Source organism: Ursus maritimus, unplaced genomic scaffold (genome assembly GCF_017311325.1).
Source record: "Ursus maritimus isolate PB19 unplaced genomic scaffold, ASM1731132v1 scaffold_4, whole genome shotgun sequence".
Classification (NCBI taxonomy): Eukaryota; Metazoa; Chordata; class Mammalia; order Carnivora; family Ursidae; genus Ursus; species Ursus maritimus.
Window position 1 is genome coordinate 66224483 of NW_024426552.1, and position 12938 is coordinate 66237420.

The 12938-nt window shown below is 36.9% G+C and overlaps 1 protein-coding gene across 1 annotated transcript in view; it reads right to left on the minus strand.

The window, feature by feature from the left end:
- Positions 1 to 2586: 2586 nt before the first annotated feature.
- Positions 2587 to 12938, minus strand: part of CCDC14 (coiled-coil domain containing 14) — a 70067-nt gene continuing 59715 nt past the window's right edge. Inside the window, exons 11-13 of the mRNA XM_008708244.2 lie at positions 10525 to 10743; positions 10318 to 10450; positions 2587 to 4383 (exon numbers count right to left, since the gene is read on the minus strand). Coding sequence (XP_008706466.2) covers positions 3447 to 4383; positions 10318 to 10450; positions 10525 to 10743 — 1289 coding nt within the window. The 3' untranslated portion in view covers positions 2587 to 3446. The remainder of the gene's footprint in view (positions 4384 to 10317; positions 10451 to 10524; positions 10744 to 12938) is intronic.

Sequence of the window (12938 nt, forward strand, 5' to 3'; positions counted from 1 at the left end):
AAATACTAAATCCATTTTGATGTTTGCACAGTACCTCCACAAATCCAAGATAGGACAGAACAGTGACAAAATGCTGGAGGACAATTCTTTCCCATTCTACACCCAATATCTTATCAAGGAGACACTGAGTTCACCCTGTTCGAGGCTGGGAGATACTCTGCTAATCTGCTTTTCACACTCTGGGACATCTGAGAAGGCTTTGTGAGGGGGCTGGGATTTGGAGCCAGACTGACCCTTCTGAGACTGTGAAGAGGCAGTTACACTGACTTCTTGTGTGAAGATCTAAAGAGGACTACTGAGCCCGGGCATGCTTTCTCTCCTTTTTATCCCACTCTCCATTATCAGTACTGTTACCAAGGCTTAATTTGGAACTTGACCAAGAACTCTATTATTCATTTGAGACATTGCTCAGTGTGACTCAAACTGACCAAATTAGAGAACTTGGAGTCATCTTTGATTTCTCTTTCATTTTCTAAGTCACCAAGCCTATTGAAAATTTTTCAATTTGTCTCTCCTTTCTCACCTTTGTTGCCAAAACTTTGTCAATTTGTCTGGACTGCTGCCACAGCTTTCTAGGTGGCTTCCAGCCTCCCCCTCCTCTACTCTTGATGTACAATCCCTCTATGCAATTTTGAGAACACCCCGTTTTATCTGGTAGTCCTCAATTAAAAGCAAAACAAAACAAAACACCACCACCAAATATACCCAAACACCCAAGACTTCATGATTAATGGTTATTCCTCAGCCTGGAGCTCAGGACATTCCAGTGTGACCCTAACTCTTCTAATTGTGCTATCAGCTACTGTTACCATTATCATATACAGTTGACCCTTGAACACAGGTTTGAACTGTGCAGGTCAACTTATACATGGATTTTCTGGTAAATATAATACAGCACTGTGAATGTATTTTCTCCGCCTTGTGATTTTCTTCGCATTTTTTCTAGCTTATTCTAAGAATATAGTATACTAATACATATAACATACAAAATATGTTATCAGTAAGGCTTCTAGCTAACAGTGGGCTATTAGTAGTTAAGTTTTTGAGGAATCAAAAGTTATACACGGATTTTTGATTGCATAGGGGGTGTTGGTGTCCCTAACCCTTGAGTTGTTCAAGAGTCAACTGTCATAATCTTGATCCGTCTATGTTAGTCAGGTTGGTGCACCTATCATCTTCTTAATATACTACTCAGCCCCCGTGGTTTGATGATATTTTCTTTACGAGGTAAACATTGTGAGGATATTCACAGGATATTCAAATCCTACATGTTCTTAAACATCAAAATGACGTTTCTTCTCTTCTAGGTCTTCCTGTACCATTTGTAGGCTTCCTTCTAAACTTCTATGAAGCTCACGGTCTAGCCCATCCTTCTTGCTAGAATCATATTCCCCCTTGAAATTTAATCAAATTATTTCATGCTTCTATGCCATGTGTGTATCTTATATTAAATAAATAGTTAAGCTCCTGGTGAGGTTTCTTGAGAATTTTCCAGCCTCATATGTTGTTTTGTTTTGCTTAAAGATTTTATTTATTTGAGTAAGAGAGAGAATGAGAGAGAGAGATCATGAGTGGGGAGGAGGGGCAGGAGGAGAGGGAGAAGCAGGATCCCTGCTGAGCAGGGAACCTGACATGGGGCTGGATCCCAGGACCCTGAGATCATGACCTAAGCTGAAGGCAGACACTTAACTGACTGAGCCACCCAGGCAGCCCAAAGATTTTATATCAGAGAGAGTGAGAGAGAGAGAGGGAGAGAGTATGAAACAGGGACAGCATGAGTGGTGGGGAGGGGCAGAAGGAGGAGCAGACTTCCCACTGAGCAGGGAGCCTGAAGCGGGGCTCGATCCTAGGACCCTGGGATCAGGACCTGAGCTGAAGGCAGATGCTCACCCGACTGAGCCACCCAGGCACCCCCTCATTTGTTTTTCAATCACATTGTTAACCCCTAATTAATTGAACCCATAAGCATTTAATAATTTTCTTTGCACGAAAGAATGCTCATACTATTTTAGGGGCAAAATAAAATGCTCTTCTTGTATTATCATATAATAATCTTAAGAATTTACTTCTGCATGTGAATAACAATTGAATATTTGGGAGTAGACAGATGAGTTTTCTTCCTTGCTGTATTTTCTATTTCTGAACTGTACTTTGTAACTTACATTGTTAAAGAGTGGTGGCCTGTTACCTCCAAATACACCAATGAATTCATTTATGAATACTGGAATATTGAAAATATTAACGGACAATTCTAGGAAGAAAACTAAAGATTCATTTAGTATTTTTAGACTTAAGAAATCCCTATTTATAAAATCTGGACATGTCAAAGAGATTGTATCTAGGTCCTTCTGAAGTTGTAGCATCAACACTTAAAAACCAGTAGGAGGTGGTCCTGGTACCGGCAGAACCCTTTAATACTAAGGCCTGCCCCAGCACTGTGCATAAGGACACCGGCCGGTGACCAGGAAGTAACAGTGATAGCACAACGCTCCGTCTTGGAACAGCTTGAATGTGCTGCTTACACGGACAGAGGTGATACCGAGTAGTTAAGAAGTGCTAGTACAGAGAAGCAGAGACTAACTCAGTTCATATTTTTTATAAAATAGAGAACATCCTCAGCTAAAGGGCTAAAAAGGAATTAGTCTGGAATGGCAGAATTACCAGTGCAAGATTTACAAACTCCTTTATGTTCAAATACAGTAAGGACAAAAAACAAATAAACATTTCTCATTTATTTAAAAAGAAACAAATTTCCCAAGCTAAGACTTATCTATTAGTATTTCTTTATCAGTCTGACTTTCTTTTTTAAAGGTCTTAAACATCCATTCAGGATAAAAATAAATAAAAATACCAAATTTTAATAAACCATACGCCAACTTTAGGATGTTATCTGTATTTTCTTGGACCAATAATGTTTTTAAAAAGATGGAGATACTGGCATTTTTCTCTTAAAAGAAACGTTTTATGTCTCACCAACAACACTAGCCTGCAGCACACAGCATCCCATATAAAAACACAATGCCGTTAAAACACAAACAGGAATCCTGAAAGAGAAAAGACACCCTAGTTTGATACAATAAATTGTATCCAGAGACTCCCTTCCCACCATCTGTTAGGACAACCAGAGAATCCTTCAGACCTGGACCCCTTAGTCCAGCAGGGTAAGAAAAGACTTCTAAGTGTGAAGTACTAAAATAAAGTATTACTTATAATACTTTCCCAGTTATCTACAACTTTCTTCTCTTAACAAACGTCAGTTTCTTAAGATGACTTGTTTGTATGAACTCTAGACTGTCAATATATTCCAGTAATAAATTTATTATTCATACAATTATCATACATAATTAATATAAAACATCATTTCTCAAAAGAAATTTAAAATATACATTCAACGTAGCCAAGTTCTATTCTTAAAAAGAAGCACTCAATCCCTTTTTCTTCTGAGCTCATTTCTCCAGAAGACCAGTCCCTAAGGACTTCTGGAGTCTAGCAATGTTAGCATCCAGTGCTGCAAGGCCATTCCGGAAGTCTTGTTCATCACGAGAGGTGAACGTTGAAAAAGAAGAGATGCTCCAGTCAGATGTCAAGTCAGAGTTTAGAAAGCTACCATCGGAGACGACACTACTCCTCACTTGAACGCTGCTGCTCTGACAAGTGGAGGGACCAGGACACGCAGCCAGTCCCGGTGGCTCCTCGGGGGCAGCAGGGATCTTGCAGATGGCTTCCTTTATTTTCTTGAGGAGCTGCTTGTCTTCCATATCAGCTGTGTGGGAAAGTTTCTCAGGTGCATCTTCGGCTTCCTTTTTGGAAGAGGAACAAATTCCAGGTGCACACAATTTATTTTCTTTTTCAGAGACGAGTCCGCTGTTGCCAACCAGCTGTGGTGAAGCCACAGTGATCTGTGGCTGGGGGGATAATCTCTTAGATAGTGGTGATTTCTTTTTAGAAGTGCTTCTAGCAAATGGAATGTAAATTGTATTATCCAAATTACACTCATTGTCTATTAGAGTTGTGATTTCGCTCTCCTCAACAGAATCCTGTTTTGAAAGGGTAGAAACGATCCCAGGGGCTGATGCTTCTTCTGTGCTCCTTGTGTGACTGTGCTGAGGGCCTTTGGATGGCAGCACATTTTCATAAGGTCTATCTGGCTTCATGTGCTCCTCATTGTTAACTGCAGAAAGTGGCTCGGAATGTGTAAAAGTGTGATCTGTTTCTAACTTATTTAGGTAGCTCATTATGGAAGTATGAGCAGGGATTGGGTCATGTTGAGGCTGTTTTTCATAAATGTTCAGGAGTGATCTGGTAAGATTATTCCCAGACTTGCAGCGAGCACTGTCCATACTAAGATCTGAGAGAAGCCTTGCCATACTGCTCTGTAAAGTTCTGTTAAGAAGAATTTAGTACACTAATTATTCTTTTTTTTTACCTGTTTCTTTCATTTATTTATTTATACATCTTTAAAAGAAAGGATCTGAGGCAAGCACTTGGTTCGCAACATGGACAAAAGCAACAAAGCACAAAATCACAGAATGCATCTGGAATGAGTACATTACAATAACAAATGATTAAAAGATCTCGGTCTGTATCAAATCTAATATTATGATATTTTAAAATACAGGCTTAGGAATTTTTTTCTCGTATGAAATGCTTTATTCTTGAGCAACACTGCAAAATGGCGTGGATTCTGTTAGTAATGAAGTTATTTCTCTCCATTCAAAATATATACGCAAAGGGTACTGGAACAATACTGGGAAAAAAGTATAGTTAGATAATTATCTGGTATAATTAGATACGAGCAACATCTAGGTACCAGGAGAAGTGTGATATAAGAAAAACCACTCAGGGTTTGAAGTCAGACAGAAATGGTATCAAATCCTATCACTAGCTGTGATCTTGGGCAAGTCATTCAACCTTTCTGAATCTCAAGTTCCTTAATTGCAAAATGAAGATATCTACTTCAGAATTACAATGAACATTACATAAGATAAAATAATAAAATATGAGGGTAAGTGCTTAGTACTGCACCAGGTTATATGGGTGTTCACTTGATGGCAGCTTTTATTAGTAGTCCTATTAAAGCCATTTTACACCAAGCTTTTGGTCTTTCTGAATTGAGTCATATGTAGGTTCTTACATATCAATAAGAAAAGAAATACATCAATTTTTAAAAAGATAAAGGACATCAACAGGTCATTTTAAAAGATTACAACTAGCCAGTAAGCATGTTTAAAAGTTAAACTTCTAACTGGAGAAGTTCAAATTTTTAAAATGTGATTTTTTGGGGGGAGGGGGCTACAAACTAACATGGTAAAATAAGACTAATACCCACTGTCAGAGAAGCTTGAAGAGGCAGGAACTACCAGCGAGAGTGTGCACTGGTATAACCCTTCCAGAGAGCAAACTGGCAATACGTCAGAAGTCTTAAATATTTGTACACCCCACGTTTTTAGACCCGCTAATTTGCACTTCTAGGAATTAATCCTACATATATACATCAAGAGGCTGTACCCAAAGACACAATTACAAAGACAGAATTTATAATAGAAAATAGATGGATTATCTTTATCTTCAAATACAGAATGATTGAATTATGCTATAATTGCACCATAGCCATTTATAGTTGTGTTGTAAGGAATATTTATTGATGGAGAAAAGTTCATTATATAAGGTTAAACTTAAAAGAGCAGTCCATAAATAACATGGATGCAATACTATTTTTATAAAAATAGTCACACCCCTTCAAACAAAATACTAAAAGGAAATCTCTATACTAAATAGCAGTGATTATACCTCTGGATATAGAATGAGTGTTTTTTTCCCTACAAAAAGAAAACCAAATTTTTTTCCAACCTGGCTTACCCTGTCATCTTAAACATATTTTGATTTCTGATTGCTCTTCAAATGGCAATGGCTACCACTTTTTCTCATTCCTCTCTCAAGAAGCTAGTGAACTATTATTAAAAGACAAAAAATATGTTATATGAACATAACTTTTAAAAATGCTGTAATGAATAATTACCCACTAATTAATTCGATCAGACTACATACTGGAATTTTCATTTTATGTTTTTAGAAAAGGAATACTTATCTTGCAGTTTCTTTCCAGACTTAAATAAAAAGGTTATCTTTGCTGTGAACAAAACCAGTGATGAAGAAAGGAAGAAAGGGACATGACATTAATAAGTTTAATCTCTGGAAATTAATAGTAATCACTAAGCTTCTGATTTAAACAAGAAAAGTGACTGACCATTGTCTCTGAAACTAAAAGAAAAATCTCTGTAAGTAAAGAAATGACAGTACGTCAAAATTTTAAAGGAAGCAATACAAACACCTGAATAGCTACAAAGTAGATACATTTCTGTTTCTATCCTGTGGGATATATGTAAACACACTGATTTTTAATGCTTAGAAAACTGACACATCTTTCTATAAGACATTCAAGGTTCTTTCTCAGCTATTTATAAAAATATACTTAATTAAATAAGTATCAGCACTTGTAAGAGTATTCTTAGAAGCTATGAGAATATTTACCACTTATTTACTGAAAATATATTAATTTTCCCTCATACTTTAATGGTTTCATAACATGATTGTAGTAAAATTTCGAAAAAGTGATAAGGATGTATTTCAAAATTACTGAAGGGTGGAGAAGGGAGAGATGGTTTAGGATATTTGTTTAGAACTCATACATGTGACTTCTAGTCCCATTATCCCTCTCCAACAATCTGAGAAAGGCACTCAGAAATTGTGAAATCTTTAACAGATTATTTAAAACACATATAAAAAACACACATCTGTCTTACCAAGGTGTATGACTATAGGGAAGAAGGATGGGCTAGCTGACCATGAAGATTTAGCTGTACTGTCAGATATTGCTGCTTTACCCTCTGTCAAAAGTAAAATTAAAGTGGTCACAGTAGCCCAGCTACCATATTGGAGATGTTCCTAATTAATTAAATTGCATAGGGTATCACCAAATGTATTATAAATCAGCAACGTGGGTGAATTTAGCTCAAATACGAACTTTTTATTTTGTTTTGACAAAATAAAAACTGCCACCCATGCATATACTTAGATTTTGAAGTTGTTACTCAATCATCAGAAAACAGTAGGGTTAGTACCAAGCCCTATAAGACACTGTGCTAAGCTTGCCCACTGTGTTTCTGTAATCATTTAAAGAGGCCAGTTAATCTAATGAGTGAGTTAGTAGTCATGATGCAGGAGTTAGGCCCAGCATAAAAAGAAAAGGTCCTTGACAACAATGGAAAACACATGACAGGAAAATCTCGACAGTTTTAAGAAAAGGAAAGCAAAACACTTACACCTAATATTTTAGACACAGTCTTTTCTAAAAGCAGATAATATACAAGAAGTAATGACCTTTTTCATTTCCTATGCTTCTATGTTAGGGTGAATGTCAAGAAAAGGCTCTAGTTGCAAGTGAATCCTTTTCATTCCTAAAAAAAAAAAAAAACCACTAGAAAAGGCAGACTGTGTTAACTTGAAAGAGTGAGCAGGTACAAAGGTATCTTCTACAAAGGTAGAATCTCTCAAAAACACGTCCTCTTCGGGGCGCCTGGGTAGCGCAGTCGTTAAAGCGTCTGCCTTCGGCTCAGGGCGTGATCCGGCGTACCGGGATCGAGTCCCACATTGGGCTCCTCCGCTATGAGCCTGCTTCTTCCTCTCCCATTCCCCTGCTCTGTTCCCTCTCTCGCTGGCTGTCTCTCTGTCACATAAATAAATAAAATCTTTAAAAACAAACAAACAAACAAAAAAAAACCACGTCCTCTTCTGTCAGAGAGAAGCTGTGCTTTCCAAAACAGAAAGCAAGGCTCGAGAGGGAATCTAAAATCTTGGCTCAGGTGCCAGCTTGGGCTGTGAAAGTCAGGGAAGTCCCTTCATTTCCCTGGGTTTCCATGTATGCTAATTTCTATAATAATTATACTATTACTTACTATGAAAATTGTCCTTGCATTTTTATTATTAATTTTCTTCACAAATGCCCCACACATGTTAAATAGTATTTAGTCGAGTTCATTCTTAAAAAGGGATGTATCGTCCTATATCCATCATCAAAGTGCTAGAATAAACTTTTAACTTGATGACATGGATACTCAGCAACTAAAATGATCACATATTTTTGTATTTCACACATATGTATTTGGAACATAATATACAATAAATGTTTGTTGAATAAATGAATAAGCAAACGAATCCACTCATTCATCCCTCCATCTCTCAGGTTTAAAAAGAAAATGCTAAGGTTCCCTTAGACTAAATCAGCCATGGAGTTGTTACCAGGAATAAACTATTTTAGCTAAGGACAGGTCATGTACAGGTGTGACAGAAAGCCTGCCTAGGGATTGAGAGATGTGAGTTCCAGTTCCAGCTCCATTATTAACTTTCTATTAATATTTAACTTGCATGGTCCCAGTTTCCCCATCTATGAAAATGCAGACGTTAAAATCCTTCCATCATAGATGGGGACAAATAAAATAATAGATATGGGAGGGAGAAGACTTCAGGAAAAAAAAATCAAAGTACATTATAAATAAAAGATAACACCAGCTTCTGACTTCATGCTTACAAAGGAGCTAGATTTAGTAGTATGAAGTAAAGACTGGGAGCAGAGCAAATTCTCAGGCAACTAGGTCCTCTGCTGCATTTTCTGCCAGAGGCTGAGCACCATGCCCCTTATGCTGAAGAGATGCTCCCCGGGACACCTACGCAACGGCTCCTCGTGGAATCTGACCATGCTGACTTGCTGTCCTAGTTTTCTTTTCCAAATGGACTATACACCATATGTACTTCTTTTTAAAAAGTTTATTGAGATATAATTTATATAGTATAAAATTCACTCTTTTAAAGTGTATAACTGAGTTGTTTTTAGTATATTCACAGAGTTATATAATTGTTACCTCTCTCCAATTTCAGAATTTTCATCACCTTAAAAGGAAACTCTGTACCCACTAGCACTCACCCCCCGCTTCTTCCCCTCTTCTCCCAGCCCTTGGCAACCACTAATCTATTTTTTGTTTCCATGGGTTTGCCTATTCTGAACATGTCATATTAAATGAAATCATACAATGTGGTCTTCTGTGACTGGCTTCTTTTACCATAAATACTTGATAATAACAGAGTTTTCATCCCAAAATTACTCCTCCAAAAAGAGGAAATGCTTTTCTTTGGCGACTTTATAAAGGCTTTCATAAGAAGGGACATTCTCTCACTTTACTTTGAACAAGAGTGGTATAAGCCAACATTTTAGAAACTCTGACCAGAGCCTAATTAATTATAACACTACATGGATATATAAGTGTCTTTTGCTTGTCCCCATTGTTCAATAAAAGTTTGAATGAAATATGAATGTGGAAAAAAGCAGTATTTCTATATTAACATAGCTTATATATAATCATTTCAAATATGTTCACAAAACTAAATAAATTATCATATATACATATATATCACTATTTCATCGATTTCTCTAGAAGTCCATAATTCAAAACATCTTTTCATTTGAAATATAAAGGAGATTATTTTATATTCAAAATTGTTTTGTATTTGGAACTATGAACTTCTAGGATCATTCAAATGCATGGTCAGATCTGATGCTATTCAGGCCTAAAATCACTGACTTCTCCAGGATTTAAATATGTAGTTGGAAATCCAATTCTTGACAAATGTCTCAAGAGAAAACTGAAATCTGAAAGTACGTATCATATAAAAATTGAGGGCGTGATTTTATTTATTGGAGAAAAGACATGTTAGGGAAGCAAGGGCTCTTAGGGGTTGTTGCTGCCAACTCAGTCCCTTTCATGATGAAATGACTGAGGCTCAAAGAGGCTAAATGACTTTCCTGAGATCATCTGGCATGAGGGTTTCTGTGCTCAGTGCTTCACGTGAATGATTTCTTAGTGTTCCCATCAAACCTAATCACACCCCACTTTACAGTTGACGTTTAGAGAGGGTAAATAACTTGCTTAAAGTCACGCAGCTAGTACATGGTGGAGCTGGGATTCCACTCAGGTCTCTCTGGCTTTAGAGCCAGAGGGCTCTCCACCATTTGCTAAGTTAGTCTTCAGCTTACTTATAAAAAGCTGAAGCTCCTTACAAGAGCCCTTTTCCTGGAATCACATGGTTTAAAAAAGCACTGAGCCAGGTTTGGCATTTCTAAACCTAACTGGAACAGAAGAAAACATCATTAGAAATTATTGACAGAATAAGAGAAAAGGGGGAAAGGCAGGAGGCCTAAAATGATTTTTGAAGTCTATAAATAATCTGACAAGAGGTGGGTTATTCAAATGAAGTCAACATTACCTGGTTAGTTCTCTCAGGCGAGTCACCTCAGCATCACGCTGACGTAATGTTATTCCCAATATTTGGTTTTCCTTTTCAGCAGCTTCTAACTTAAACCGAGAGCTTTTCACATTGACTAAGGCTTCCTCCAATTCTGAAACCACAGAAAAGTTACAGTTTCCTCATCCTTTTAAAAAATCCAACCATAACTACAATTCAAATACATACCAATTTTTATTCTTGTTGTCTCAATGTCAAATTGTTGTTTATTTTCAAGTAAAGTTTGATCTTTCTCTTTAAATATACCGGCAAATTTTTTGTTTTCATCTTTCTGATTTTCAATCACTTTTAAAAGTTCTTCATTTTTACTCTGTAGTAATTCCTGGCTCTTAAGTGACTCTTGTAATTGGTTTTGCAGGGACTTGTTCAATGACTGAAGGGAAAACACTGCACAACAAAACAGATCAAATCATTTTTGCCCGAATTTAAAAAGCATAAACCTGGAAAAGATCTGTTTTTAAAAAAGAAAAGATTTGGAATTTATTGATTTTGCTTAACAATTATATGCTTGAGCAGTTCCATGTAAATACCAAATATATTTTTAAAATTTGATGCAGAAGTCATAACCTTTCTTCTCCAACTGATATCTAGGGCATTAAAAATTTTTTCACCTTTATTATTAAAATAATAATACATGCACAAAGTAAAACCGCTCTCCTCCTGAAGGCAATCACTATTAACTTTGGTATCTTTCTGGAAAAATACTTGTGCATATAACATATATATTTAAAAAGAGATGAATCATACTGTACCCATAGTTTCTAACTGTGCCTTCCCCCCCCCATAAGATCGATATGTATCGGCAGAGATCTAGCACATTCTCTTTAATGGCTATAAAAGTATACGGCACCATTCATTTAACAGCCTTGAGTGAAGGCTTACTAGGTGAGGAACGGTGTTAGAATCTGGATGTACAGTGGTGATTAGCAGACATGGTCCCTGCTCTCAAAGAGCTGATAACAAACAAGTAATTATAAATGGCGATAAATGCTCTCGAGGGAACAATAAGGTAAATGAGCAGAGACTAAAAACAGATTAACTATTTAGAATGGCAACCACCTATCTCCCCACTTCCTATCTTAACCTCCTTTCCCACCCATCCCCACCCCCACTGTTTATTCATAGGGGAATCAGAGTGACTTTTTCCAAAAGTACTCTGGTGAAGACGACCACTTTTATGAACTGTGTGTGCTGCTGGGCGGTCATATTTTTCCTATTGCTTTGTAAGAGCTATTTATATATTAAGAAAATTAAGCCTTTGTCATATCATGCATTATGAAAATACTTCCCCCATTTTGTTGATGCGTTTTAAATGTGTTTCTAATTTTGCTGTGCAGAAAATGAAAAAAATTCTGCAGACAAATTTTATCATCTCTTCCTTTGTGGCATCTGAGTTTTGTCAGGCTTAGGAAAAGATCCCAAGAATACAAAAACAAAGAAAGAAACAAATAGTTCTCATCTTTTACTCTGTTATAGGTTTTTTCACTTTTTTCTATTATTTTAAACTCTATGATCCATAAGCACAATTTGGATTGCCAAAATTGCAACTGTATATATCCTTTGACTCAATAATTCTACAGCTATAATCTACAAAATGCTCACACATGGCACAAAGACATATGTATAAGACTTTTACTGCAGCACTGTTTACACTGTGAAAATACCTGGGTAACATCAGAGAACTTCAAATACATTATGATGGAACCACATAAGCAGAATATCCAAACAGTTCTTTTTTTAATGATAATTTTTTTATTATGTTATGTCACCATACAGTACATCCTTAGTTTTTGATGTAGTGTTCCAAAATTCATTATTTGCGTATAATACCCAGTGCTCCATGCAATATATGCCCTCCTTAATACCCATCACCGGCCTATCCCAATCCCCTACCCTTCTCCCCTCTGAAGCCCTCAGTTTGTTTCCCAGAGTCCATAGTCTCTCATGGTTCATTTCCCCTTCTGTTTACCCCCCTTCATTCTTCCCTTCCTTCTCCTTCCGATCTTCCTGCTATTTCTTATGTTCCATAAATGAGTGAAACCATATTAATTGTCTTTCTCTGCTTGACTTATTTCACTTAGCATAATCTCCTCCAGTCCCGTCCTTGTTGCTGCAAATGTTGGGTAATCATTCTTTCTGATGGCTGAGTAATATTCCATTGTATATATGGACCACACCTTCTTAATCCAGTCATCTGTTGAAGGGCATCTTGGCTCCATCCACAATTTAGCTATTGTGGACAATGCTGCTATGAACATTGGGGTGCATATGGCCCTCCTCTTCACTACGTCTGTATCTTTGGGGTAAATACCCAGTAGTGCATTTGCTGGATCATAGGGTAGCTCTATTTTTAACTTTTTAAGGGACCTCCACACTGTTTTCCAAAGTAGCTGTACCACCTTGCATTTCCACCAACAATGTAGGAGGGATCCCCTTTCTCCACATCCTCTCCAACATTTGTTGTTTCTTGCCTTGTCCATTTTTGCCATTCTAACTGGTGTAAGGTACTATCTCAAGGTGGTTTTGATTTGAATTTCCCTGATGGCTAATGATTTTGAACATTTTTTGTGTCTGTTAGCCAT